This window comes from Ornithorhynchus anatinus, chromosome 5 (genome assembly GCF_004115215.2).
Source record: "Ornithorhynchus anatinus isolate Pmale09 chromosome 5, mOrnAna1.pri.v4, whole genome shotgun sequence".
NCBI classification, from domain to species: domain Eukaryota; kingdom Metazoa; phylum Chordata; class Mammalia; order Monotremata; family Ornithorhynchidae; genus Ornithorhynchus; species Ornithorhynchus anatinus.
Window position 1 is genome coordinate 56,702,972 of NC_041732.1, and position 27,962 is coordinate 56,730,933.

The following is a 27,962-nucleotide window of genomic DNA, read 5'->3' on the forward strand; positions in this document are numbered from 1 at the left end:
GCTGCCTCCTGGTGGTCTTGGGTGAAAATATAAAGCTGAGGGGTTGGGGGGCGGGCTGGGGGGGGGGGGGGGTCGGGGGTACGGGGTACGGCCGTGATGGAGCTGATTTAACTCCTGCCCAAATAATGTTAATGTTGGTATTTGTTAAGCGCTTAGCCCCTGGGTCACACAAACTGCCCTTCCCCAGGCCCGCCAAACAGTGTCCTCTACCCCCGGGCCCCGAGAGAGTGAGCTTGAGTAGCACTAGCTGGAAGTTGGGGGGATAACGTTTATTCAAACACCTGGGTGGGAGTTGAGGGGTGACTTCACTGGCCCTTCACGTAGACTTTGGGGGTGTGCCAGCCCTCCGGCGCCTCTTTCAAGCCGGCTTTCTTCCAGATGCGCTCCAGGTCCTTCTCAAAACGGATCTGTGGGGGGGAGGGGGGAGGGCGAGAGCGTGAGGCAACGGACCGGGTACCCACTGGGAACCCGCATCGAGAGCGCCAGGGAAGCGGGGCTTTGGGCCTCCCCCGCCGACTTTAAACCCGTTCTGGACCACCTCCTCCCGGAAGCCTTCCTGGGCTTGGGCCTAGGACACTGGAACCCACCCACTGGGCCTGCAGTTTGAGGGAGGTTGTCTGTAACAACAATTTATTACGCATTTACTATGAGCCGAGCACTGTACTCAACGCTGGGGTACACCAATCAGATACAGTCCCTGTCCCATAAGAGGTTCTCAGTCTAGGGGTCCGTATGTATTGTACTCTCCCAAGTGCTTAGTACAGTGCTCGGCACACAATAATTGTGCAATAAATACGATTGAATGATTGAACAAATGAATAGTGAGTATGTCTGACTCACCTCAAGCTCACGTAAGTGGCTCAAGATTCTTCCACTGCCTCTGCCCCGTCGCTCACCCTGTCCCTCTGGCTTGGGACTCTCCATCCCCAAATCTGACAGATCAAGGCCTTTCCCAAATTTAAGCCCTCCTGACTCTAAGCTCGTTAAGGGCTGGGAACACATCTGCTAACTCTGTTGCATTGTACTCTCCCAAATGCTTAATACAGTGTACTGCACATAGTAAGTGCTCAATAAATACCATTGATAGATTGATTCATTCATTCAATGGTATTTATTGAGCACTTACTATGTGCAGAGCACTGTACTAAGCGCTTGGAATGTACAAATCGGCAACAGATACAGTCCCTGCCCACTGACGGGCTTACAGTCTAATCGGGGGAGACAGACAAAAACAATAGCAATAAATAGAATCAAGGGATGTACATCTCATTAAAACAATAGCAGTAAATAGAATCAAGGCAATAAATAGAATCAAGATTGATGGAAAGTCCACCTCCTCCAAAAGCTCTTCCCCAATTAATTTTTAGTACCTCAAATATATATATATACCCACACATATAATTTCACAATTACCACAATTACCACAAACCCACTATCCATGCTTTTTTATATAACACGCAAATACACTATACAGATGATATATGTACACGTGGGTGTGTTTATTCATTTGTATATTAAATTATTCATTTTGATTGCTCTTTGTAAATCCTTTCACGTCTGTCTCCTCCGTCATATGAAAGGCCCTTTGTGGGCAGGGAATGTGCCATCTGTTTGTTCTGCTCTTCCCAAGCAATTAGTACAGCACCTTGTGCCCAGGGGGAGCTCAGTAAATACTGTTTCCACCCTTCCTGCTCCTACTGCCCAAGGGTGGGCATCGTGCCTGGTCCCTCCTATGGGCGCCTGGTTGGGGCAGTGCCCACTGTGGGAGCCCAGAGCGGGCTGACCGATGGGCAGCCGGACACAGGGGGAACTCTAAGCGGACAATAGGTTCTCCTTCCTCATATCCCTGCAGATGAGGTGGGGGTGCGGGGGTGTCGGGGAGAGGGAGAGCCCCCCGTCACCCTGTCACTCACCTGCTTCCGCCGCCTGCGGCCTTCCAGGACCTTCCTCCGCACAAACCGCGTCCGCTTGATGAGCTTCCGGTACTGGTGGTGGTTCATCTTCCGCCGGCGGATCTTCAGCACGTTCTTGCAGAGGATGGCCCGGGCCCCCGCGTCGCCCTCTGGCACCGGCTCTCCGCAGGCTCCCGCCTCACCCGGCGGGCAGTCGTAGAAGCGGCCGGGCCCACCCGCCTGGTCACCCAGCGTCGGCGCGGGGCCGGAGGCCGGTGTGGCCCGGGGGAGGATGTAGTGGGCGGTGAGCCAGCTCTCCAGGGGGCTGATGGCCAGCTTCCGGGGCACCAGCACGTCCTCCAGGCCCGCCGCGGACGGGAGCTGCGGGGCCAACCGGCTCTGGCCGTCCGCCGGGCGGCTGGAGTGGGCCCGGGTCCCGGGGATCACTACGGCGACGGGACTGGGCCTGGCCAGGGTGCGGCCTGTGAGGGGGGGGAATGGCAGAGGAGCGGGTCACTGCTGGGGCAGAGGAAATCTGGGCACCAGGCGCGTCCACTTCCCTACCCTCTGTCCTACGTGGGGGTGGGGGTGGGTGTCAGATGGCCCAGTCCCTAAAACTTGGCATCTTCCCTCCTTCGCACCTGTCTCCCGGCCGAGGACGGTACGGCTTGGATGGGCTTGGGCCTAGCGGCCTAGAGCAGCGCATGACTTGAAGTCAGGGGACTTGAGTTCTAATCCCAGCTCCACCATTCTATGATCTGGGGAAAGTCACAACTCTGGGCCTCCATTTCCACATCTGTAAAATGGGGATTCAGTAGAAGTGTTCCCTCGCCCTCAGACTGAGCCACATGAGGGGCGGGAACTCCCTATGCCCCCTTGATCTTGTAAGGTAACAGGGTTGGACACAGTCTCTATCCCACATGGGGCTCAGAGTCTTAATCCCCACTTTACCGTTGAAGTAACTGAGGCCCGGAGAAGTGAAGCGACTTACCAAAGGTCACACAGCAAACAAGTGGCAGAGCCGAGACTAGAACCCAGGTCCTTCTGATTTCCAGGCCTGTGCTCTACCCACTAGGCCATGCTGCTTCTCTAGGCCTACCACAACGCTTAATGCAGTCCTTGGCATATAGTAAGAGCTTATCCAATACTGCAGTTCGTATTATTTCCCCCTCCTCTCATGGTTCCATTGTCCCATCCGTGGCCGGCTGGACGGGTGGCTGGCCAGCCAGGCCCAAAATGAGATCCACTCTCCCGCCCCGGCCCCCAGCCCGGCACTTCCCAAGTGGTGGAAGATTGACGATCTGAGCAGACCCAGGGGGACCCCACTCTGGGGGCTCCTTGGGGCTCCTTGGGGCAGGGGGTGGTTTTGTCCTGCTCGCCTCCCCGGCCCCGCGGCGATGTACCTGCAAAGGGGGTGGCCTTCGCCAGCCGGCAAGCCAGGCGGGACAGAAACATGTCTGCGAGTGGCTCCGGCTCCGGACGGCAGGCGGCTCTAGGGGGGAGACGGGGTTCTGTGAGTGAAGGGGACTGGAAATCCACTTCCGGGGAGCAGCTTTGGGTCAAAGGCCTTCGACCCCGGTTAGAAGCCAAGCCGGTTGCCTGGAGTCCTGGGTTGAGGCCGGGGCACAGTGGGGGGCTGGGGGAGGGTGGGGAGGAAAGCTCGGGAGCTGGGGGAATGTGCTCTGACCGGGGAGAAGGGGGCAAAACTGAGGCCTCCCGTCTCCAGCCCCCCCAAACCGGCAGCCCACTGCCCCAAGGCAGTACTGACCGCCGGGAGGTGTCCTGGCCTTGAGGCCTCGCAGGGCAGAAGGTGTCTCACTGCTCTCTCGGAGGTAGCTGGAGGAGGGGGGAGAAGGGAGAGATCAGGCCCAGGATTAATACCACAAACACACCCTCCCTTCCTCTTCCCACTGACCTCCCGCATCCCTCGGTCCCCGCAGAAGCTGTACAAATCCCCGCTCCGCCGCTTGTCAGCTGGGTGACTTTGGGCAAGTCACTTCACTTTTCTGGGCCTCAGTTCCCTCACTTGTAAAATGGGGATGAATAAAAATAATGATGGCATTTGTTAAGCGCTTAACTATGTGCCAAGCGCTGTTCTAAGCGCTGGGGGGATACAAGGTCATCAGGAGGTCCCACGTGGGGCTCACAGTCTTCATCCCCATTTTCCGGATGAGGTCACCGAGGCCCAGAGAAAGGAAGTGACATGCGAACGTCACACAGCGGACAAGTGGCGGGATTTGAACCCATGCCCTCTGTCTTTCCAGTCTGGGCTCTCGCCACTGAGCCCCGCTGCTTCTCAGGACGTGGGACCCCCGCCCCCATCAGCTTGTATCCTCCCCGGTGCTTAGACCAGCGCTTAGCCCAGAGTAAGCGCTTAACAGAAGCAGCGTGGCTCAGTGCAAAGAGCCCGGGCTGGGGAGTCAGAGGTCATGGGTTCAAATCCCAGCCCTGCTGCTTGCCAGCTGTGTGCCTGGGGGTAAGTCACTTCACTTCTCTGGGCCTCAGCTCCCTCATCTGGAAAATGGGAATGAAGAGTGGGAGCCTCACGTGGGACCACCTCATTCCCCTGGATCTCCCCCAGCGCTTAGAACAGTGCTCTGCACAGAGTAAGCGCTTAACAAATACCAACATTATTATTACTTTACTTCTCTGCGCCTCAGTGACCTCATCCGGAAAATGGGGATGAAGACTGGGAGCCTCATGTGGGCCCACCTCATTCCCCTGGATCTCCCCCAGCGCTTAGCACGGTGCTCTGCACAGAGTCAGCGCTGAACAAACACCACCATTATTACTTCACTTCTCTGCGCCTCAGTGACCTCATCCGGAAAATGGGGATGAAGACTGGGAGCCTCACGTGGGACCACCTGATGACCCTGGATCTCCCCCAGCGCTTGGAACGGTGCTCTGCACGGAGTCAGCGCTTAACAAATGCCAACGTTAGTGTGATTATCATCGTCATAACGCGCCCTCTCCCCGACCCCCGGGGTCATCGGGTCCAGCCCCCTGCCTCCGGGTAGCTTCCTTCCACTCAGGGCAGGAAGAAGAAGATGAAGATGATGATGATGATGATGGGCTTTCCCTGGGTCCCCCGGGCCTCCCCACCCCCACCCTTTCCCCTCCCCCACCCCCTGCCCCGGCTGGTCCCGGGAAACCCACCCTTAGGCCGCTTTGGGCTCCAGCACTTCCGGTTCCGTCCTCCAAAAGGGTCCGGCCGGCGCGACGGCGCTCCTCGCGTTCCGCGGAAAAAACGTTCCTAGGCGGCCCCCCCCTTCCCCCTTTACAGCGCCCCCTGCTGGTGCGCGCGCGCTCTCGCTCCCCGCCCACGAGCTTACAGCGCCCCCTACTGCTGCCCTTTTTCATTCATTCAATCGTATTGATTGAGCGCTTACTACGTGCCGAGCACTGGCCTAAGCGCTTGGAATGGACAAATCGGCAACGGAGAGAGACAGTCCCTGCCCATTGACGGGCTTACAGTTTAATCTGATCTCTCTATCTGTCTCAATAATAATAATAGTTTGATCTTTCTCTGTCTCCATAATAATAATAATGTTGGTATGTGTTAAGCGCTTACTGTGTGCAGAGCACTGTTCTAAGCGCTGGGGGAGATACAGGGTAATAATTATAATAATTATAATAATGTTCGTATGTGTTAAGCGCTTACTGTGTGCAGAGCACTGTTCTAAGCGCTGGGGGAGATACAGGGTAATAATTATAATAATTATAATAATGTTCGTATGTGTTAAGCGCTTACTATGTGCAGAGCACTGTTCTAAGCGCTGGGGGAGATACAGGGTAATAATTATAATAATTATAATAATGTTCGTATGTGTTAAGCGCTTACTATGTGCAGAGCACTGTTCTAAGCGCTGGGGGAGATACAGGGTAATAATTATAATAATGTTCGTATGTGTTAAGCACTTACTATGTGCAGAGCACTGGACTAAGCGCTTGGAATGGACAAATCGGCAACGGAGAGAGACAGTCCCTGCCCATTGACGGGCTTACAGTTTAATCTGATCTCTCTATCTGTCTCCATAATAATAATAATAATGTTGGTATGTGTTGAGCGTTTACTGTGTGCAGAGCACTGTTCTAAGTGCTGGGGGTGATACAGGGTAATAATTATAATAATTATAATAATGTTCGTATGTGTTAAGCGCTTACTATGTGCAGAGCACTGTTCTAAGTGCTGGGGGAGATACAGGGTAATAAATATAATAATAACAATAATGTTGGTATTTGTTAAGCGCTATGTGCAGAACACTGTCCTAAGCGCTGGGGGAGATACAGGGTAATAATAATAACAATAATGTTGGTATTTGTTAAGCGCTTACTATGTGCAAAGTAATAGTAAAATGAGGCCTCATCCTCATTTTACAGATGAGGTCACTGAGGCACAGAGAAGTTAAGTGACTTGCCCAAAGTCACACAGCTGACAAGTGGCAGAGCTGGGATAGGTGATCAGGTTGCCCCACGTGGGGCTCCCAGTCTTCATCCCCATTTTCCAGATGAGGTAAATGAGGCTCAGAGAAGTGAAGAGACTTGCCCAAAATCACACAGCTGACAAGCAGTGAAGCTGGGATTAGAACTCATGATCTCTGACTCTCAAGCCCGGGCTCTTTCCACTGAGCCATGCTGCTAATAATAATAACAATAATAATGATGGCATTTGTTAAGCACTTACTATGTGCAGAGCACTGTTCTAAGCCCTGGGGGAGATACAGGGTAATAATAATAATAATAATGGCATTTGTTAAGTGCTTACTATGTGCAAAGCACTGTTGTAAGCGCTGGGGGGACACAAAAAAAAAAATGGTGGTATTTGTTAAGTGCTTACTATGTGCAAAGCACTGTTCTAAGCGCTGGGGGATCCAAGGTGATCAGGTTGTCCCATGTGGGGCTCACAGGCTTCATCCTCATTTTACAGATGAGGTCACTGAGGCACAGAGAAGTTAAGTGACTTGTCCAAAGTCACCCAGCTGACAAGTGGCAGAGCTGGGATAGGTGATCAGGTTGCCCCACGTGGGGCTCCCAGTCTTCATCCCCATTTTCCAGATGAGGTAAATGAGGCTCAGAGAAGTGAAGGGACTTGCCCAAAGTCACACAGCTGACCAGCGGCGAAGCCGGCATTAGGACTCATGATCTCTGACTCTCAAGCCTGGGCTCTTTCCACTGAGCCACGCTGCTTCTCCATCTCCCCCCCACACCCACCCCTTCCTCTTGACCCCCCATCCCCTCCTTTAAACCCATCTCCTCCCCAGGCCAGACTGCCTCCCTCCCCGCCCAGCTCACCCTGGCCCTCGTGGGGTCCCCGCCTCCCCAAATCTAGGAGACCCAGAGAAAGGCCTTGGGCCTGGACGCAGAAGGCAGGCCTCCGTGACCTATTGGCCTACTTGTTTCCTTGCCTGACTACTTGTTTTGCTTTGTTGTCTTTCGGCCTATTTGTTTCGTTTTGTTGTCTATCTACCTGCCTTCTTGTTTTGTTTGGCCGTCTGTCTCCCCGGCTTAATAATGATGATGGCATTTGATAAGCGCTTACTCGGTGTGAAGCACTGTTCTAAGCGCTGGGGAGGATCCGAGGCGATCGGGTTGCCCCGCGTGGGGCTCACAGTCTTCATCCCCATTTTCCAGATGAGGGAACGGAGGCCCAGAGAAGTGAAGCGACTCGCCCAGAGTCACCCAGCTGACAAGCAGCAGAGCCAAGATTTGAACCCACGACCTCTGACTCCCCAGCCCGGGCTCTTTCCACTGAGCCTTGTGAGCCCGTTGTTGGGCAGGGACTGTCTCTATCAGTCGCCAAATTGTACAGTGCTCTGCACGCGGTGCTCGATAAATATTTACGAATGAATTTCCCCTCGGGGGAGCCTCAGGGCTGGGCTGGCTTTAGGGGAGGGGGAGGCCGCCGGGTCTCACCTGTGGTCGGCTCGGGCAGGACTGGAAGAAAGATGAATAGGGGTTCGGTCTGGCCAGAGGGGCAGGAGTTCCCTTTTACAACGCCGCCCCCCAACCCCAACCAGCTGCCCTTGAGCACCCGTTCTCTCCCATTACTACCCTCATCTCTCCTCCCTCACCCATGGGCCTCGAAGGCCCAGAAAACCTTCCCAATATTTCCCAATTCCGGCTCATCATCCACCCCTCCATCTAGCCCCCGTCCACCTGGAGGAGGCAAGGCACCAGGAGGGGCTAGGAAATGGAAACTCCCTCCCTCTCCATCCACCCACCCCCTCCTCAGTCGTCCTTTTCGACAAGAACGGACCCTCGCTCACCTCCAGTTCTTCAATCAATGGTATTTATTGAGCGCTTACTATGTGCAGAGCGCTGGACTAAGCGCTTGGGAGACTACAATACAACAAGAATTAGCAGACACAATCCCTGCCCATAATGAGCTTACAGTCTAGAAGAGGTCTTCGAGATGGGACCGCTCCCCCGCTGGGCCCATCCTTACATACTGACATACAAAGACCCTGCCCCCTGACCCCACATCGGGATCACAGTCTTAATCCCCATGATACGGATGATGTAAACTGAGGCCCAGAGAAGTGAAATGACTTGCCCCAGGTCACACAGGCGGCACATGGCAGAGCTGGGATGCACCCTCTCCACCAGGCTCTGCTGCCTTCTATCTGTACGAAGCAGCATAGCCTAGTGGATAAAGCACAGGCCGGGAAATCAGAGGGTCGTGGGTTCTAATTCCAGTTCTGCTACCTGTTTTCTGTGTGACTTTGGGCGAGTCACTTCACTGGGCCTCAGTTCCCTCATCTGTAATATAGGGGATGAGACTGAGCGCCCCACATGGGACAGGGACTGTGTCCACCCTGGTTTGCTTGTATCCACTCCAGCATTTAGTACAGTGCCCGGCACGTAGTAAGCGCTTATTAAATACCACGTTATTATCTGTAATTTATTTAGATCGTCTCCCCCTCAAGACTGTAAGGACACTGTAGGCAGGGAATTTGTTACATTGTTAGACTGTACTCTTCCCAACGCTTAGTACAGTGCTCAGCACACAGTAAGCACTCAATACTGTAAGGACACTGTAGGCAGGGAATTTGTTACATTGTTAGATTGTATTCTCCCCAACGCTTAGTACAGTGCTCTGCACACAGTAAGCACTCAATATTGTAAGGACACTGTAGGCAGGGAATTTGTTACATCGTTAGATTGTACTTTCCCAAATGCTTAGTACAGTGCTCTGCACACAGTAAGCATTCAATACATATAACTGACTGCTTCCCTATTTTGGAAGCCATCTTGGGTTGGCTAGCTGCCACAGCTGGGACAGGTCAAGCGGCTCTCTTGGGTTGGTCCGACTCGGCCTCGGGGCCCCGTAGCAGTAGAAGAGGAGGAGGAGGGCGGCCCGGGCCGAGCACGCTCTCCGCCACCCCATCCTTTCCTCCGCCGCCCGGATGTCCCAGGCCTGCGGCGGTCTTGCCCCGACTGACCGAGATGCCATCACCGACGATGCCATCTTGCAAAGCCCCGACCCAGGGACACGAGCTTTTCCATCAGCTTTAGGTTGGCGCCTCATCCCTGGATGCCACCGGGGCAGGAGAGGAAGGGGCGAGGACGGCTCGAGTCGGATCGGCGGGACTTGTTCCAGGTCAAAGGTATTTAATGAGCACTTCTTTTTTTAATGGTATCTGTTCAGCAGTTGCTCTGTACTAAGCGCTGGGGTAGGTAGAAGCTAATCAGTTTGGACACAGTTCCTACCCCACCAGGGGCTCACGGTCTTAATCCCCATGTTATAACTGGGTGCAGAACATTACACTAAGCCATTGGGAGAGTACGATTCAACAGTCGGCAGACATGTTCCCTGCTCACAATGAGAAGCAGCTCAACTGAGTGGATAGAGCAAGGCCTGGGGGTTAGAAGGACCTGGGTTCTAATCCCGTCTCCTGTCTGTTTGGGATATGGGCAAGTCACTTCACTGTGCTTCGCTGACCTCACCGGTAAAATGGGGATTAAGACTGGGAGTCCCACAGGGAACAAGCACCGTGTCCGACCTGATAGGCTTGCATCTTCTCTCTGTCGCGCTGACTGAGCACACACTGTGCAGAGCACTATATAAAGGCTTGGGAGAGTACGCTATAACAGCAGCAGACACATTCCCCGCCCACGAGCTTACAGTCTAGAAGACTATCTCGGCGCTTAGCACATTTCCAGTGAGCAATCACGCAGCTCTCAAGTGTCCATCCCTGCTTGTCAGCCAGAGAGCCTGTCTATGGTAGACGAGGTCACGGCCCGTTCAGGAGCCAGACCCGCCAAGGCCCGCCAGACCATCCCCTCCACGTTCAATGCAGGAGTCAGTACAGCCCCCAACAGGAGTCCAAGGCCTTGGGGAGGGACACAGCCCTGCTTGACGTCATTTGTGACAGCGAAGGGTGCCGGAATAACCGTGCCACTCAAGTCCTTACTACGTGCCGAACACCGTGCGAAGTTCTGGGGTAGAGGATAATCAGAACAAGTTGTCCCTGCCCCATACTAGGATCACTCCGTCGGGGTGATTCACAGGTACATAGGTATTTCAACGCCATTTTCTGGATGAGGAAAGCAAGGCACAGATAAGTTAAGTAACTCTCCCAAGATCACGGGGTGGGCGAGTGGTGGAGTCTAGATTCGAACCCAGGTTTCCCGACTCCCGGGGCCAGGCTCTTTCTTTTAGATTGAAGCCTCGATCCGGACCTCTCATCACCGTCACCTTGGAGCGCACTTAGGATAACCGCCGATTTTTCTGAACCACCACGTCCACAGAGAGCAGGGTGGCTGAGGCTACTGCCGTTTCGAGCCATTTCGACTTGGTTCTGCCCTGTTCTCCGGTGACCACCGGCAGGAAAACCCGTGGAGAGTCCCTGCAGCTTTCCCCGCCACGGCCCACAAAGACAGGCGGGCGACCAGCCAGCCAAGCAATAGAGTTCTGGGTCAGGTCAGCCAAAAGTGCTCTCTGAAGAGGTGTCTGTGAGAGCGGGGCAAGTTTTAAGACTAGCTCCCAACTTTTCTCATCACCGGCTCCTGACTGCTCTCCACGTTCCTCCTGAGCTCTCCCCCTAACCGTGCCTCACACGAGGGTCTCGCTGCCGACCCCTAGTCCTCCAATGGACCCTTCTCCGAGTCAGACCCCCGTTTAAAGCCACCCTCCCCTCTACCTCCAACGAACTTTCCCTTATTATTAACAACCCCCACCCCCGAAACCCTAGCCACCCAAAACCACCCCGGGCACCGGAAGGGCTTTCACCTATGCCCATCCTCAGCACCCAGAGGACCATCCCGTCAGCTGGACGTTCCGTGACTTATTCTGAGGCGTTCATAAATCGTTTCGGGTCCGCCTCTGCCAGGAGAGCGTGAACTCTTGGGCTCCGGCTCCCCGTGGTCCTCTTCCCACCCTCCGTGGCGCCCGGTAGTGCAGCGCCCCCCCCCGCCCCCCCCGGGGACCCTCAAGAAGTCCCATCACAACCACTGCCACGCACGCCACAGGTAAATACAAAATCAAATACTTTAATCAAAGTCGGGGGGACTCGAGGGCTCCGCCGTACCTCCGGGGCGGATCGGGCCGGCCGGGCACCCGCTTCTGCTCCTCCTCTCTGAACGAGCAGGTGGAGTGACCCGCCACGCGCCCCCCTCCCCGAACCGCCCCCCGCCCTCCGAGTTGCAAATATCCTGAGTAGAGAGAACTGTGTTTATTTCAACCACATAAAATGTCTATATAGGAAACTTCTCTAGTCCTGGGCTGGTGGCCTGCACGCAGCATTGCACAGATAAAAAATAGACTACTTCTTAATACACAGAGCTAGATACTTTCACATTTTTCAGTCAGAACCTCCTCCCCGCCCCGCCGGCCGCCTTCGGAATCCGCCCGAGGCGAGCGCCGGAAAGTGGGCCGGGCGGCCGCTTATTTACACCGGGGCGCGGGGCGGCCCCAGCCGCCACCTAATATAGGCGGCCGCTCTGGGGATCCATCGCTCTCTGGGTCCAACGGGAACCGGCATCGGTGTGGAGACGGAGGCGGCGGCTCGTCCTTAGCACCAGGCTCCGGCCCCGCTTCCGGGAGATGGGGACGGGAGCCTCCGGTCGGCCACCGTCCGTCCGTCCGAGGGCCGCCTTCCCCGTCGGGTCCGTCCCGGGCGGCGGAGCGGGCTGACGGGGGCTTCCCTGGGCCCGCCCCCCCCAGCCCAGCCTCACCTCCTGTGCCTGCTGTGGCCGGGCCGGTCGCGCCCGTAGCGGTGGGCCGGCCGCTCGTAGGAGCGCGAGCGTTCCCGCCTCCGGTCGCGGTAGTAGTGGCTCTTCTTCTTGTACTTGGCGGCGGCGGCGGCGGGCGGGGGATCCGCGCGCTCGCGGGAGCGGCTGCGGGAGCGCGAGGGGCTGCGGCTGGGCCGGCCGGGGCTGCTGCTCCCGCTGCCGCTGCCGCGGGGCTTCTGGCCGGAGTACTTGCAGGCCTTGGGCGGGCGGCAGCCGCGCAGGTCGGAGCCCTTGTGGCCGCCGCCGCCGCCGCCCCCGTGGTTCGCCTGCCGCGGGGGCGAGTCGCTGCGGCTGCGGGACCGGCTCAGGGACTTGGAACCGCTGGACGTTGAGCAGCTCTCGCTCTTCCTGCCGAGGGCGAGGCGGAGAAGCGCCCGTCACCCCCGCCGCCCCCTCCCCCCCCCCGCCGCCTGCGCCCTCCCCCCCGGCCGCCGCACTGACCTCTTGGGAGACGCCGACCGCGACTGGGATCTCGAGTAGCTCTGGTCTCGACTCCGGCTTCGACTTCTGCTCTCCCTCCCCTTGGACAGGCTGAAGGGCAGAGACGCGGCCACAGGGTCACCCGCCCGCGGCCTCCTTCCACCCCACGGTCCACCCGCCCCGTCCCGGGTCCTCAGGGGCCAACCGCCCCTCCCCGGGGAGCCTCACCCATTCAGGGGACTGCTGGATTTGGCTCTCTTCAACCCCTCTGTTTTCCGCTTGGCATTCTTCAGGGCCTGCACGGACAGTGGGGACGGCTTGCTCCCCGGCCCCTCCTTGGGAGATTCTGGGAAAAGCAGCAGGCCACGAGGGTCAGAGAGCCAGCCCCGAAGAGAGGCAGAGGCGGCGCGGACCACGGCCCGACCAGGCCGGTCGGGTCTAGGTCCGCCGCTCGCTCCGCCTCCGGGGAGGGCCCAGCGCCTCGGGGCTCGGACCGGTACCGTCCCGTCCCACTTTCCAACCCTCCGGTCTCCGAGCGGGGTTCACTCGCCCGGCCGACAGAGCAGCACCCCGCCGCGGCTTCCCGCTCCAGGGGTCCCACCCTGAGGGGGCGGAGAGGGGAAGTCAGAGGGGGCCACCCGTGAGCTCGGGAACCACCGGCACCCACCGGTTTTCAGGGCAGGGGAGAAGCCCGAGGGGTTGTCCAAGATGGGAGTCCCGCCGGGCAGCAGCCCCTTGGCCTGGGCCTTGGCCTCCTCGATGGCTTGCTTCTTCTTCTCTACTTCGCTCTCCAGCTGCGTCAAGTCGACCTACCGAGTGGGCGGGCGGGAGAGGAGGAAACCCAGTGCTCCCAGTCTGGCCGCCTAGATGGGGAGCCCGGCCGACACCCCCCGCCTCCCCAACCGGCCCCCCTCCCCAACCGGCCCCTGCCCCGACTCCAAACCGGCACCCTCCCTCCCCCCGCCACGGCACCAGGACGGGGCTGGAAGGGAACCTTTTTGCGGGTATAGAGCAGCAGAATTTTGAAGCAGATCTCCTGGATTTCTTCCTCAGATGCCCCGAACAGCAAAAACCAGTGAGGGCGGTTAGGCAGAGGGATCTGCAAGAAGCAAGCACCTGTGTCATCCAGCGTCCCCCCGCCCCCGCAGTCGGAGTACCCGGACCAGCCCCCGAGGAAGGGAAGGAGGGCGGGAGTCTGCCCTCTGGACTGAAAGCCCTACGTAAGGAACGTATCTGTCCACCTTCGTATTGTACTCTTCCGAGCGCATAGTACAGTGCTCTGCACACAGCAGGCGTTCGATAAACTTCGACCGAAAGAACGGAACGAACGAATGAGGGAGGGCGGGAGGGAGGCAGGGTGCAGTGGGGCCCGCAGGCCCGGGGTCCTGACCTCCAGAGTCCGGGCGGCCAAGTAGATGCAGGCGCAGGCGATGCTCTCCGGCTGGAACCGCACGAAGACGTCTGTCCGCAGGCTGTCGTTCATGTAGTTCCTGCGAGACGAGCGCACCACCAATGCAACTCCCCAAGGCACCCGGGACCGCGCCTGCGACAACTAAGCCGCTCTACCTTCTAAGCACAGCCTATCGCTAAGCCTGACGATGGCAACCCCGGGGACCTGGGCAGGCTGGGGGGGGGGCGGGGGGAGGTGTCAGGAATATTCTAGAAGGTGCATTCAGACCCGGGTTCGGGGGTGGGTGGGGAGGAGAGGGTAATACCAGTCATCAGAACAATAATGATTCCAAACAAACCAAAAAAAAAAAAAAAAGGCGCCGACTGACTGTCGGCCACTATTGTTGTGAGAGAGAACCAATTTTCACTTGACTTTTCCCTCTAAGGCCCCCGGCCCGCTCTCTCATGCAAAGCCAAACGCTTTGGAAAGGCAGCGGACCCCTGACCGACGGGGTTTTGGGGGAGGAGAGCCGGGCTCCACCTCTGGAGCGTGGGGACACATGCAAACTCATGACAAGCCGGGCACGGGTCCCTCGCGGGCTCTTCGGAGGCCGCGCGGCCGCCTGGTCTCCCCCTGCGGGCCCCCGGTCAGTCCGTTTCCCGCGGCGAACGTCCTGCAGCTGGGGCGCTCTCCGCGGCCGCCACGGGCTCCGCCCAGTTGCCCGAAGCCCCCGAGGGTGCGGTCCGAGCCCGGCAGCGTCCCGGGGATGTCCGTGCCCGGGCCGGCCACTCCCCCAATGGGCATCCTCTTCGAGGGCTTAGCAAAGAACCATTCCCCAACAGCCCCCTTGCCACCGGGAGTCTTAAAATGAACATTCACACGGTCAGACGGCGCCAATGGATCCCCTCTCGCGGCTTGACCGGCGGGACGGGTCAAGAGCCGTGGGGGGGGGGGGGGGGGGGGGAGGGTTCTGCTGCCAGAGGCCCCGGGGGACGGCCGAGCCGGCCCGACCCGAACGACGCTCCCCAAACCCCTGGGGACCGCGCGGCCGAAGCCCGGCTCACCGGGCCCGACGACCGGCCGGGTCCGTTTCCGCCTCCCGGGGAGGGTGGGGGCCGCCCCGCATCCCGGCCAGGGCCCTGTCGACCCCTCGCCCCTCCGGGCTGATCCCACCGCCCCTCGCCATCTCCGGCCCTCGGGTCTGAGTCAAAGAGTCCAGGTGTTAAAGTCCGCTCAGACCACCACAACGTGCACGTGGGCGGGACGGCCCGATCCCCGGGGACCCTCCCCGCTCCCTCCGGGGGGAGATCACGCCTCAGAACCGGCCCCCCCGGTGCCCTCGATTGCCCACCGCGATCTCTACTCGGACGGCCGCGGCCGGAGCGGTAAAGGCGGGTCCGAGCGCCGCCCCCAGACTCTGCTGCCGGGCGCCCGAGAGGCTCAGTAGAGCTGGGGCCGGGGAAAACCCCAGCCACGAGGCACGGGTTCGAGGTGGCATCCGGCACTGCGGCCGACAGGCTTCCCGGTGCCCCAGTAGGCCCCGCTCCGGGGAGCGCCCCCCACCAACCACCCCCCACCTCCACCCCCCCGACCCCCCACCTCCCCACCCCCCACCCGGAGAGTTCTGGAAGGGCAAGGCCCGGCACCTCCAACCCACACAGTACAGCAGCTTCCATTCGGGGTGGTTGTCGTGTGTCAAATCGGAGAGATGCGATCGTCACAGCACAACAAAAATGAAGGAAAAAAAAACAAAAAGGAAAAAACAAAAACAAAACAAAAACAAAAAAAATAACAGTCCAGAGCACCACAAGAAGCCGTTGGCCAGTTACTCTGCTATCATGTATACCACCTGTCTAGGGCAGCCTTCTCTGGAGAGCCTGCATTGGATTGACTGAAGACGGCAGCTATCCCTGCACCGAAGCGCTTGGACAGCAGAGGAGAAGTCTTAGTCACTTACCCTCAGAGGCTACCCTTTGATTAAAAGAGTACAGAAAAGAAAAGTCAAAACGGGTTCTCCATCAGACAATAAGAGCACCAGACAGTTCAGTCAGCAGAAATATGACCCACCTAGATGGCTAACTGCGCGAAAACTCAAGCCGCCAGCGCTAAACCGCCGCTCCGAGTTTTACTCGGAGATCAGCGGGCGCGGCGCCCACCAGAGTTTGGAATCTTGGGCGGGGGGGATGGATGGGGTTTCAGATGGTCCCCATTTCCCTCCCCACCCGGGGACTCCCTCTGGTAGAGGGAGAGGAGGGTAGGAGGGGCTGAGAGGTGGGGGGAAGGAGGGTAGGAGGAGGGAGAGGGAGGGTGGGTAGGAGTGACTCCTGGAGGGGCCGGATACTTTTAATCCTCATTCCTCGTCCGCCCCCCGTGCCCCCTTCCCCCCACCCCTGTCATGAGGCTCCTTGTGGAGCCGGGACAACCGGCCTAGGGTTCCAGGGGCCCATCCCACTAGCCCCAGGAGCCAGCCCGGTCGGGGCAGACGCTACCTTACCATTTCAGACAGGGCCTGATCAAAAGCTCTACAGTGGCCTGGGGCAGACCCCCCTCTGCCCAACGTGCCCCAAACCACCATATTTCTGCCACTGCCCTTGCTGGTCTCTTAGAGCAAGGAAAATCAACTCACCATGAGGTCTGGACCAGGTGTTGGTTACGCTCGCACTCTAACACCTGAAGGTACATAACGATTATCTGGAAGATACAGGGAGCCCAGTTAGGACAAGAAGCTCCAGAGACCCCCCCGCCCCAGCTCAGCTCTGGGGAAGTGGGTGGCCAATATCCCACCCGTGTTGGAGCCCAGAGGAGGGGGGGGGGAGGGGAGTTTGGGATACAGGGGTGCTCACAAACTCCCAGCCCACTAACCCCTGGGCTTCATTCCTCCAGATATGGGTGCCCAATCTGGTTAGCTCCCAGCCCGGAATATTCGGCTTAGCCAGCTCAGGACAGGATGGAGTGTCTTCGAGGGAACCTCCTTGCGTGAACCAACCCAGATTTGGGGCTGTGAAAGCCCCGGCCTCCAGCTGGGCCGAGCAGAAGCCCGGCCTGCCCTGATTGCGAAACCCCAGCCAAGCGTGGGCCCGGCAGAGGTCATCTAAGACATCGCCCACCCGCCCACCGCTCAACAGACTCATCGCCACACCCACCTTATGAGGGTGCTTCACGTGGACGCAGAACCCCAATTCCTTTAGGACTCTCCTTTCGGCTTTTATGATTTGATTCTTCAAATTCACATAATCCTGATCCAGCAGCAAAGGGACTGGTTTCCTGCAAGAACCAGTTCGCGGCAGGTGAGCCAACGGGAGGGACCAAAGCGGGAGCCCCCGCTCGCCCTGGGGGGGAAGAGGGGGAGGCGGCGATGGTCTTTCCTACGCCATCCAGTCTGCACCCACCCTCCCCACCCGTTTCATATTAGAATGAATAAGGGGGGTCGGATATACACATGAGATCCCCTTCCCCTCTCCCTCCCTCAGCCCAGGTCCGGAGCTTAACTCCCCGCCCGATAAGGATCAATCTCCCGCCCCATCGACCGGTCGACGCCATCGATCGAGGGGCTCCTTCCCTTTGCCCGTCGGCCCTCGGAATGGGCTCCGAGGTCCCGCACCCTCCAACGGCTGAGGTGTTTCCCTTCAGCAAACTAGAATCGGAGGGCCGGCCCCAACGTCTCACGGCAGCGACGCCGGTGGGGAGAGGAACGCTTCTCCGTCAAAGAGGCACGAGGCTGCCGTGGGGATCAGGCCCGAGGCCACTGAAGTCTCCCAGGCGCTTAGTACGGTGCTCTGCTCACAGCCACCATTCGAGAAATACCATTGATTAGCTAATTATTATTAATTAAAAGGCGGACAAGTTAATCTGTGAGGTAAAGCCCAAGTTTAGAGCAAAAGATGAGACTGGTTTAGGGGGCTGGGGCAAGACTTTGACAGGGACATTTTTCAGGGTCTGCCGCCATTAATCAATGATATTTACTGGCATTACCAGGTGAGCTTAAGAGAACTTAAGAGACGATGAGTTTACAGTCTGGGAGGGAATGACAAAAATTAAAATAAAACTAGGTAGGGAAAGTGGACATGTACAACTGTCCTGTGGGATCGGGGAAAACGTCAAGTGCTTAAAGAGACCAGATTTAAGAGCTTAGGTGATTCAGAAAGGGAGGTCAACTATCAGAAGAAGGCTTAGGGAAGGCTCCTTGGAGATGCGGATGGCTCTGAAGACGGGGACGGCGCCGGACTGTCGGATACGAAGGAGGACGGCGTTCCGGGCCGGAAAGAGGAAGTGGGCAAAGGGGTCAGCGGCCAGAGAGATGAGATCAGGTTACAGTGAGAGTCGGCTGACACTAGAGGAGCGGGTTGGGTGGCGGTAGATCCCCCCGATATGTTAGAAGAATACTGATTCCATTCCTGAAAACCGACTGTAAAGAGTTTGCCGCGGAAGCAGCCGTGGGAGGTTTTTGAGAGCCGGGGAGCCGTGAACCGAATGTTTCAGAAAAACGGTCCGGGCAGCAGAGTCACGTATGGACGGGACAGAGGAGAGACAGGAGGCGGGGGAGTCCGTGAGGAGGTGGGACGTAAGTAGCAGTAGCTTGGTAGCAGTCTGGATGGAGAAGCAGGGGAGGATCGTAAAAAGCGGAACCAACGGGACTCGGCGACAGACCGAATGAGAGGGATGAATGAGAGAGATGAATCGAGGACAACGGCAAGGTGGCGGACTCGTGAGACCGGGAGGGGGAGGGGGAGGGGCCGTCTCTGGGAAAGTCAGGGGGAGGACGAGGTTTGGGTGGGAAGACGAGGCGTTCCGTTTTAAACGTGGGAAAATCCGAGGAGGCGGTGGGACGGCCCAGGAAGCAACATCCCGAAGGCAGGAGGAAATCAGACAGCAGGGGAGGAGAGGTAAAATTGGGAATCATCTGGGTAGACACGGTAGGGGGTGGGGGTAGATGAAGACCGGATGGGGAGGCAGAACTGAGCCTTCGGGGATTCCCACAGTGAGGGTGGCTGGGAGGTATCGAAGGCAGCAGGTTGGCTGGCAAGAAGGGAGGACGCCCCCCGCCCGGCCCCCGCTTCCTTTCCCTGCCTGGGACACACATCAGACGGCCCTCCCGACATGTCCATCCATCCCCTCACCGCTTCTCCCTCAGGTGCCGGAGGCGGTGGAAGACGTTGATCACGTCCCTGATCCGTCGCGGCGCTTCTTCTATCTTGGAGGCCAGGTGGACGCAGGCCATGGACACGTGCTGAAACGGAACCGTGGCAACCCGCTGGGGCCCGCGCCCGTCTCCAACCGGCTTCGGGAGGGCGGGAGGAGGCGGCGGCGGCGGCCAACGCGACGCGAGGGGTGACGAGCGGCACTTACGCTTCAGGGGCGCCGGCCCGGGGTTGGGATGCTGGGGTCTCCCTGGGGGAGCGGAGCGGGCACCCCCCACCCACGACCTCCGGGGAGGCGGCCGAGGACCCGGCCCGATACCCCACCCAAACCGCTCCGTGGGCTACTGCCTTGGATGGAAGGGGAGAGCCCTACCTCCATGGAATGCTTCACGAACGATTTGGTGTAGAAGAAGCGCTGGAACAGCACCTGCCCCGTAGCCATGGCCACCTGCACGAGGGGAAAAGAGAATTGGGCTTGGACTTTGAGGCTCGGCCAGTTAGGCTCCGGGAGTCCCTCTGGCTTCCCTGCTCCATGCGAGCACGCGCAAGAGCTCTAGCTATGCTACATGCCGCTGATGATCCTAAGAATCCGGGCTGCCGGTTAAGGACCTAAACGTCCCAACCGCTGGAGTCTCGCTCTGAGTCCCATGTGTGGAAAGAGCACGGGCTTGGGAGTCGGAGGTCGTGGGTTCAAATCCCAGCTCCGCCACTTGTCTGCTGTGTGACTTTGGGCAAGTCACTTCACTTCTCTGAGCCTCAGTTACCTCATCTGTAAAAATGGGGATTAGAAAATGTGAGCCCTACGTGGGACAATCTGATTCCCTATATCTCCCCCTATTAGACTGTAAGCCCGTCAATGGGCAGGGATAGTCTCTATCTGTGGCCAAATTGTACATTCCAAGCGCTTAGTACAGTGCTCTGCACACAGTAAGCGCTCAATAAATACTATTGAACAAATGAATGTATCTACCCAAGCGCTTAGAACAGTGCTCAGCACATAGTAAGCGCTTAACAAAAACCATAATTATTATTATTATGAGGAGCCAGGAATTGTGATCTGCTCATTAGTACATCTACTTGGGGGCTTAGTATAGTGTGTCAAACACTTATATACGTGTACACACACATAGAGTTTAGCGCTTACAGTACGCACCCGATAAACTTGATGGATTGCTTATAATAAGTCTACCTGAGGGCTAGGTATAGAGTTTGGCACACAGTAAGCACTCAACAAATACCACAATTATTAGGGAGGGTAATTAATTCAATCGCATTGAGAGCTTACTGGGTACGAAGCACTGCACTAAGCACTCGGGAGAGTACAATATAGCAATAAACAGACACATTCCCTGCCCACGAGTAATCAGATCAGACAGTCCCTCGCCCACATGGGGCTCACAGTCTAAGGGGGAAGAGCAGCCGGGATTTGACCCCCATTTTACAGGTGAAGGGTCTGAGGCACAGACGTGAAGTGACTTGCCCAAGGTCGCAGAGCAGTCAAGCGGTGACACTGGGATTAGAACCCAGTCCTGTGCTCTTTCCACCAGGCCACACTGCTTCCGCTGTTGCATGGATTCCCTCTTTTAAAATTTTTTTTTTTTTTTTTTTTTTTTTAAGGCATTCGTTAGGTGCTTTCTACGCCCCGGGCTCTGTTCTAAGCACCGGACAGATACAAGGCAAGCCGGCTGGACACAGCTCAAGTCCCACGGGGGGCTCGCGGTCTTCATCCCCATTTTACAGATGAGGTAACCGAGGGGCAGAGAAGTGACGTGACTCGCCTCAGGTCACAGGCAAGCGGTGGGGCCGGGATTAGAACCCAGGTCCAGAACCCAGGTCCTTCCACCTGCCGCTCCGCTCCTCAGAAACCTCCCCGCCGGTTTCCTACTTCCCTCCACCTTGAGCAAAAAACTCAGAGTCAACTCTCTGCCACCAACCACTTTCCGTCCTATACCAGCGTGGCTGGGTGGAAAGAGCCCAGGCTTGGGAGTCAGAGGTCATGGATTCTAATCCCACCAGCTGTGTGACTTTGGGCAAGTCACTTCACTTCTCTGTGCCTCAGTGACCTCATCTGTAAAATGGGGATGAAAACCGTGAGCCCCACGTGGGACTACCTGATCACCTTGTATCCCCCAGCGCTTAGAACGGTGCTTTGCACATAGAAGGCGCTTAACAAATACCAACATCATTATTATTATTATACTGACTCTCTCGGGCAGGTTTCTCTCCAGTTCCGAGGCCCGGACCGGTCCCTCCTAACTCCATCCCCACCGTCCACTCCCCTGGAATTCTCCTCCCTGCGCCCAATCTCACAGACTGCACCCCTCCTCATTCCCAAATCCCTACCGCTCAGTCAGTCGATCGGTATTTACCGAGCCTTTACCGCGTGCAGAGCACTGTTGTGTGCACTGGGGAGAGTGACGACAAGAGACGCAATCCCTGCCCACAAGGAGGTTACAATCTAGAGGGGGAGTCTAAAACGCCACCTCTTTCAGGAAGCCCCCTAATCCCGGCTCCGTCACATGTCTGCTTTGTGACCTGGGGCAAGTCCCTTCGCTTCTCTGGGCCTCAGTTCTCTCATCTGTAAAATGGGGAACGAGACCGTGAGCCCCATGTGGGGCAGGGGACTGCGTCCAACTCCGTTTGCTTGTGTCCACCCCAGGGCTCAGTACAGTGGCCGGCACATACTAAGCACCTAATTCCACAGCTATCGCTATTCCCCAATTAATGATTTCCTTCATCCATATTGAATCAATGGAAGGGCTCCCTTGAGCTCTTCTGTATGACCGTAGTGGTATTTGTTAAGCGCTTTCTATGTATCAAGCATTGTTTTAAGCGCTTCGATACACATAAGCTAGACAGGTTGGACACAGTCCCTGTCCCACGCGGGGCTCGCAGTCTTAATCCCATTTTACAGATGAGGGAACTGAGGCCCAGAGAAGTGAAGTGACTCGCCCAAGCTCACGCAGCAGACAAGTGGCAGAGCATACACGATACAAATATACGTATTCGAACCATCCTTTATCACTTGGTACCAGTCAGTTGTATTACTTAGCACTTACTGTGTGCAGAGCACTGTACTAAGCGCTTAGGAAAGTACAATATAACAATGAACGGACACGTTCCCTGCCCACAATGACCTTACAGTTTAGAGGATCAGCACGGTGTAGTGGTGGAGAGAGCACAGGTCTGGGTGTCAAGTTATGAGTTCTAATCCCGGCTCCTCCACTCGTCTGCTGGGTGACCTTAGGCAACTCACTTAGCTTCCCCATGCCTCAGTGGCCTCATCCGTAAGATGGGGACTGCGAATGTGAGCCCGAGCCCCGGGCGGGGGAGAGCGGCTGTTTCCAATCCCATCTGCGTATATCCACCCCAGTGCTTAGTACAGTGCCTGGCACATAGTAAGCACATAGATGCCATTATTGTTATTATTGGAGGTGCACATCGTTTAACAAATACCATTATTCATTCAATCGTATTTATTGAGTGCTTACTGTGTGCAGAGAGACAATCCCTGCCCACAATGGGTTTACAGTCTAGAGACATAGTGGAGGAGGCCCTATTATAGGCACACATAGATATGCGTGTTCAATTCTAATTTCCTTAAGCCTGATTCCCCGCTGGGGGGTAGTTTTACGTTTGCCTCCTGAAGTCGGAGTGGAAACTCCTTGATGATGATGATAATGGTATTTGTTAAGCGCTTCCTATGGGCCAAGCACTGTTCTAAGCGCTGGGGGAGATACAAGGTAATCAGGTTGTCCCACACGGGGCTCACGGTCTTAATCCCCCTTTCACCAATGAAGTCACTGAAGCCCAGGAAAATAATCATTACGGTATTTGTTAAGCGCTTACTCTGGGTCAAGCACTGTTGTAAGCGCTGGGTCAGATGCAAGGTAATGCGACTGTCCCACACGGGGCTCAGTCTTAATCCCCCTTTTACAGGTGAGGTAACTGAAGCCCAGAGAAGTTAAGTAATAATGATGGCATTTGCTAAGCGCTTATTATGTGCCAAGCACTGATCTAAGCGCTGGGGGTAGATACAAGGTAATGAGGTTGTCCCCCGTGGGGCTCCCAGTCTTCATCCCCATTTTTCGGATGAGGGAACTGAGGCCCAGAGAAGTGAAGTGCCTTGCCCGAGGTCCCACAGCAGACAACTGGCGGAGCCGGCATTAGAACCCAGGTCCTTCTGACTCCCCAGCCCATCCTCTTCCCGCCGAGCCACGCCGTGGCAGACCAGTGGCGGGATCAGAACTCACATCCCCTGACTCCCAAGCCCGGGCTCTGGGCCCCGAACCACACCGCTTCTCCTCGCGAGGGGGGGAGGAGGCCTCACCGCTCCACGGGGGCTTTGCCAAAACACCCCAGGTGGTACCTTCGCCCCGTCTCGAGGGTGCCCCACAAATACCATCATAGGCACTTATTAAGCGCTTACTATGTGCCAAGCACTGTTCTAAGCGCCGGGGTTGGTATTTGTTAAGCGCTTACTATGTGCCGAGCACTGTTCTAAGCGCTGGAGTAGATACAAGGTAATGAGGTGGTCCCACACGGGGCTCCCAGTCTTCATCCCCATTTTGCAGATGAGGTAACTGAGGCACAGAGAAGTGAAGTGACTTGCCCAAAGTCACACAGCTGACAAGTGGCCAAGCCCGGGATTCGAACCCATGACCTCTGACTCCAAAGCCCATGCTCTTTCCACTGAACAAGGCGATCAGATTGTCCCCTGCGGGGCTCGCGGTATCAATCCCCATTTTCCAGAGGAGGGAACTGTGACACCCGAACACCCGAAAGTCACGCAGCTGATTAGTGGGGGAGCCGGGATTAGAACCCAGGACCTCTGCCTCCCCAGCCGGGGCTGCCGCCAGCGAGCCAACCGGGCCCGCCGGCCCTTCAGTACTACTAATGCCGGTATCTGTTAAGCGCTTACTATGTGCCGAGCACTGTTCTAAGCGCTGGAGTGGATACAAGGTAATGAGGTGGTCCCACACGGGGCTCACAGTCTTCATCCCCATTTTTCAGATGAGGTGACTGAGGCCTTTCGAGGCCTTTAGCTCGATGATGTGGTCTTGTTTTAGTTTTGTTGTGTTTGGCTCTGCTGTGCCTCCCCCGTTTGGACCGTGAGCCCGTCACGGGGGCAGGGCCGGTCCTTATCTGTCGCCCCCCTGCATGTTCCAAGCGTTTAGTCCAGTGTTCTGCACATAGGAAATGCGGACTAGATTAGACTGTAAACCCGTCAAACGGCAGGGACTGTATCTGTTGCCCACTTGTTCATTCCAAGCGCTTTAGTACAGTGCTCTGCACATAGTAAGCGCTCAATAAATGCCATTGCATAGGGAGTGCTCAATAAATACTACCGAATGAAAGAAAGCCGGGAAAGGTGCGTTTGCAAGAACAAAGAGGTGGAAGGCAACCCACCCCCGCCCCCCCCAAATCCCCGTCCCCTCCCCCGGTTGTCCCGGGCAGGAACAGCAGGCCGCAAACGGCGCCCGCGATGGAGGCGCGGAGCCCGGGCTTGGGAGTCGCGGGTCGTGGGTTCTAATCCCGCCCCCGCCGCTGATCAGCTGGGTGACTTTGGGCGAGTCACTTCACTTCTCTGAGCCTCAGTTCCCTCCTCTGTAAATGGGGAGGCAGCCTCTGCGCTCCCCGTGGGACCCCCCGATGACCTCCCCCGCCCCGCCCCCCCCCAGCGCTTCGCACAGTGCTTGGCACCTAGGAAGCGCGTAACAGACGCCATCGTGACTATTCCCCGGGCCTCGATTCCCTCTGCAAAATGGGGGCGAGGGCCGTGAGCCCCACGTGGGACCCCCCCCCCCCCCGCTGACCTCCTGTCGTCCCCGCAGCGCTTCGAACAGCGCTTGGCACCTAATCATCATTATTACTCGGGAGGCCTCAGTTCCCTCCTCTGCAAAATGGGAAAGGGGGGGGGGGCTCCTCCTCCGACCTCCTCTCCGGCCGGCGCTTCGAAGCTAGGAAGCGCTCAGCCAAGGCCACGCTGCTGCTGCCGCCGCTGCCGCCGACGGCGGCGGCCCGGGTTTCCCCCTCCGCAAAGCGGGGCGGCGGGCCCCACGTGTGCCGCCCCCCTCCCCCCGCGGCGCCGCTGACCTGCGGCAGGCGGAGGAGGATGCCGGCCGCCTGGATGAGCTCGCAGCCCACGACGCGCAGGTCGGTCTCGGTGTCGGGGTGCAGGCCGCTGGACATGGAGGGCGTGAAGCGCAGCCGGTCGTCGGGCAGGAGGCAGTTCTCCAGGGTGATGAGCACCCCCGAGTACAGCCGGTCGCCGATGAGGACGCCCTGCGGGGCCGCCGGACCCGCCGCCGCCGCCATTTTGTCCGTCCTTCGTGCTCGCCGCCTTCCCCGGGCGGCTCCCGCCAGGCCCGCCCCCCCCCGGCGGCGCCATTGGCCGGCGCGGCGGTGACGCGGGGGCCGCGCCCGGCCGCCATTGGCCCGGCGGCCCGTCCGTCACGGGCGGTGACTCACCGGCCGGGAACGCGGAGGGGGGGGGGACGAGTGAGGGAGGGAGGGGGGGAAGAGAGAGGGAGGGAGGGGGGAGGAGGAGGGAGGGAGGGAGGGAGGGAGGGGAGGCCGCTTACCCGGCGTGCCCCGCGGCGGCGGCGGCGGCCCCCGCCTCCTCTCCCGTGATGCCCCGGGCGGAGCGGGCCCCCCTGGCAGAACGCGATGTGGCAGAGCGCCCGCCCGCTACAACGCGACCGGACGGGTCTCCCCGCCGCCCGCCGCCCGCCGCCCCTAGGCCAGCGGGTTGGGCGGCGGATGACCGCCCCGCCCCGGCCATGAGGAGGAAGGCGGCCGGGGCCGGCGCCCCCGGGGCCCGGCCGGTGAAGAAGAGGAAGGCCATCACCCTGGAGCAGAAGCTGGACGTCATCGGGCGCTACGAGCGCCACGAGAGGACCTGCGACATCATGAAGGCCACGGGCTTCGCCGAGGGCACGCTGCGCACCATCCGCGCCAACGCCGAGAAGATCAAGGAGCACTGCACGGCGGCCACGCCGGCCAGCGCCTGCCGCAGCGCCCGCACCAGGCCGCGGCGCATCGAGCGGATGGAGAGGCTGCTCAGCGCCTGGATCGAGGCCCAGACGGCCGGGGAGGCGGGGACCGTGCTCCTGGGCCTCAACCAGTCCATCCGGCGGAAGGCCCTGGCCATCTACGAGGACCTGAAGGCCAACTACCCCGACGAGGAGGCCCCGCCCTTCAGCGCCAGCTCGGGCTGGTTCGCCGGCTTCAAGAACCGCTACCTGTACAACTGGCGCAACGCCGGGACGCCGGGCGGCCCCGCCGGCGGGGGCGCGGCGGCGGGCGGGGGCGCGGGGGCCGCCCCGGGGGTGGGGGCCGCCGCCTGCTTCCCCCGGGTCCTGCGGGAGATCGTGGAGGAGGGCGGCTACTCCCCGAAGCAGGTCTTCAACCTCGACGACGCCGGCCTCTTCTGGAAGCGGCTGCCGGCCCGCACCTACCTCTCCAGGGAGGAGGCCTCGGCCCCGGGCTTCCGGGCGGCCCGGGACCGGGTGACCGTCATGCTGGGGGCCAACGTGCACGGCGACTGCAAGCTGAAGCCCGTCGTGGCCTACCACGCCGCCAACCCGCCGGCCCTCAACGGCCTGGTGAAGCACCACCTCCCCGTGCACTTCCGGCCCAGCAAGAGGGGCCGCGTCACGGGCAGCATCTTCTCCGAGTACTTCTCCGGCCCCTTGCACGACGAGCTGCGGCTCTACTGCCGGCGGGAGAACATCGCCTTCAAGATCCTCCTCGTCCTGGACCGCGCCCCCGGCCACCCCTCCTGCGTGGCCGAGCTGTCGGAGAACGTCAAGGTCATCTTCCTGCCCCCCGACACGGCCTCCCTGCTCCAGCCCATGGACCAGGGCGTCTTCACCGTCTTCCGCGTCTACTATCTCCGCCGCATGCTCGGCGAGCTGATGGAGGCGACGGCCGGCGAGGGCCGGCCCAGCGTCAGGGAGTTCTGGAAGGGCTTCAACATCAAGAACGCCATCGACCTCCTGGCCCTGGCCTGGACCGACGTGGCGCCCGCCTGCCTCAACGGCGGCTGGCGGAACCTGCTGCCCCAGATGGTGGTCGACTTCCGGGGCCTCGACGGCCAGCTGGTCCTGCTCAGGCGGCTCCGGGCCCAGTGCGTCACCCTGGCCAAGGAGGTCGGCTTCGACGAGGTGGAGGCGGGCGACGTCGAGGAGCTGCTCGAGTCCCACGGCGAGGAGCTGTCCGCCGAGGAGCTGCTGCAGCTGCTGGCCGAGGTCAAGGCCGAGGGCGCCGACGAGGAGGACGTGGACGAGGCCCCCTTCCGCGAGCTGACCCAGGCCGTCCTCTCCGACTCGCTGCAGCAGATCGAGGAGGCCCTGTGCACGCTGGAGGAGCACGACCGCAACGTCGAGCGCAGCGGCCGGATCGTCCGCGAAGTCAAGAGCCTCTTGACCCCCTACACGGAACTCCTGAAGGAGAAAAACAAAGCGGCCAAAAAGAGGCGGCTGACCGGCACCGTCTTCTCGTAGGGCCGGGCCGCCTCCGCCCCGCGGACCCCCGGGGGGGGGAGGGGGGCGGGGGCGGGGGCGGGAGGGGTGGGGGGGTGGGGGGCGGCCGCCCGTCGGGCCTGCGCCGGCCCGAGCGTTCGCGCTCAGGTGGCCCGGCTTGAAAACCGTTGCGTTGAGGTTTTTCCGGATGGCAAAAGGAGGAAAAAAAAAAGGCTCAAAATTTACGCGATAAAAAACATTTAAACTTTTTTTTTTAAAAAACAGATTAAAACGTCTAATAAACGGTTAGAAAAAGCCCGAGCCGGCTGCCGGGGTCTCCGTCCACCCCCCGCCAGCTCAAGGCGCCCTCCGCTGTGGCCTTTTCTCTCCCTGCCGGGGTGGCCTTCGGGGACCGCGCGACACG

General features: G+C 58.8%; 3 protein-coding genes across 7 annotated transcripts; 1 reads left to right on the forward strand and 2 right to left on the reverse strand.

The window, feature by feature from the left end:
• Positions 1-248: 248 nt before the first annotated feature.
• On the reverse strand, positions 249-5,125 carry AURKAIP1 (aurora kinase A interacting protein 1). Of its 3 annotated transcripts, none has more exons than XM_007665200.3 (5): positions 5,049-5,125; positions 3,661-3,728; positions 3,296-3,384; positions 1,914-2,374; positions 249-407 (listed from the first exon to the last, which is right to left on the reverse strand). In XM_007665200.3, the coding sequence occupies exons 3-5, from the start codon at positions 3,345-3,347 to the stop codon at positions 306-308; spliced, it is 615 nt and encodes a 204-aa protein (XP_007663390.1). In that variant the 5' UTR covers positions 3,348-3,384; positions 3,661-3,728; positions 5,049-5,125; the 3' UTR covers positions 249-305. The 3 variants fall into 3 exon arrangements, with proteins under 3 accessions (XP_007663390.1, XP_007663393.1, XP_028921680.1); XM_007665203.4 differs by lacking the exon at positions 5,049-5,125 and adding an exon at positions 4,747-4,946; XM_029065847.2 differs by lacking the exon at positions 5,049-5,125 and adding an exon at positions 4,605-4,634.
• Positions 5,126-11,364: 6,239 nt separating this feature from the next.
• Positions 11,365-25,430, reverse strand: CCNL2 (cyclin L2). Of its 3 annotated transcripts, XM_039912039.1 has the most exons (11): positions 25,170-25,430; positions 19,447-19,521; positions 19,053-19,162; positions 17,079-17,199; positions 16,562-16,626; positions 13,936-14,035; positions 13,540-13,644; positions 13,213-13,354; positions 12,774-12,891; positions 12,567-12,656; positions 11,365-12,473 (listed from the first exon to the last, which is right to left on the reverse strand). In XM_039912039.1, exons 1-11 carry the CDS (start codon positions 25,389-25,391, stop codon positions 12,065-12,067), a joined length of 1,557 nt encoding a protein of 518 aa, XP_039767973.1. In that variant the 5' UTR covers positions 25,392-25,430; the 3' UTR covers positions 11,365-12,064. The 3 variants fall into 3 exon arrangements, with proteins under 3 accessions (XP_039767973.1, XP_039767974.1, XP_028921934.1); XM_039912040.1 differs by lacking the exons at positions 17,079-17,199; positions 19,053-19,162; positions 19,447-19,521; positions 25,170-25,430 and adding an exon at positions 15,893-15,906 and having other exon boundaries at positions 16,562-16,614; XM_029066101.2 differs by lacking the exons at positions 16,562-16,626; positions 17,079-17,199; positions 19,053-19,162; positions 19,447-19,521; positions 25,170-25,430 and adding an exon at positions 15,593-15,886.
• Positions 25,431-25,705: 275 nt separating this feature from the next.
• LOC103169599 (tigger transposable element-derived protein 1-like) lies at positions 25,706-27,580 on the forward strand. The gene is made up of 2 exons (XM_029065949.1): positions 25,706-26,386; positions 26,444-27,580. Exons 1-2 carry the CDS (start codon positions 25,706-25,708, stop codon positions 27,578-27,580), a joined length of 1,818 nt encoding a protein of 605 aa, XP_028921782.1.
• Positions 27,581-27,962: the final 382 nt, after the last annotated feature.

What these genes read in the sequence shown, in the direction of transcription:
- AURKAIP1 (XM_007665200.3), bottom strand. Translation starts at nt 3,347, where the DNA reads ATGTTTCTGTCCCGCCTGGCTTGCCGGCTGGCGAAGGCCACCCCCTTT. An exon ending in GAAGGCCACCCCCTTTGCAG is followed by an intron (nt 2,375 to 3,295) that starts GTACATCGCCGC and finishes CCCCCCTCACAG; the next exon opens with GCCGCACCCTGGCCAGGCCC. An exon ending in GCCGCAGGCGGCGGAAGCAG is followed by an intron (nt 408 to 1,913) that starts GTGAGTGACAGG and finishes TCCCCCCCACAG; the next exon opens with ATCCGTTTTGAGAAGGACCT.
- CCNL2 (XM_039912039.1), bottom strand. Translation starts at nt 25,391, where the DNA reads ATGGCGGCGGCGGCGGGTCCGGCGGCCCCGCAGGGCGTCCTCATCGGC. An exon ending in CACCTGGTCCAGACCTCATG is followed by an intron (nt 14,036 to 16,561) that starts GTGAGTTGATTT and finishes CTCGTCTCGCAG; the next exon opens with GAACTACATGAACGACAGCC. An exon ending in TGGCCGCCCGGACTCTGGAG is followed by an intron (nt 13,645 to 13,935) that starts GTCAGGACCCCG and finishes TGCTTCTTGCAG; the next exon opens with ATCCCTCTGCCTAACCGCCC.
- LOC103169599 (XM_029065949.1), top strand. Translation starts at nt 25,706, where the DNA reads ATGCCCCGGGCGGAGCGGGCCCCCCTGGCAGAACGCGATGTGGCAGAG. An exon ending in GCGCGGCGGCGGGCGGGGGC is followed by an intron (nt 26,387 to 26,443) that starts GCGGGGGCCGCC and finishes GTCCTGCGGGAG; the next exon opens with ATCGTGGAGGAGGGCGGCTA.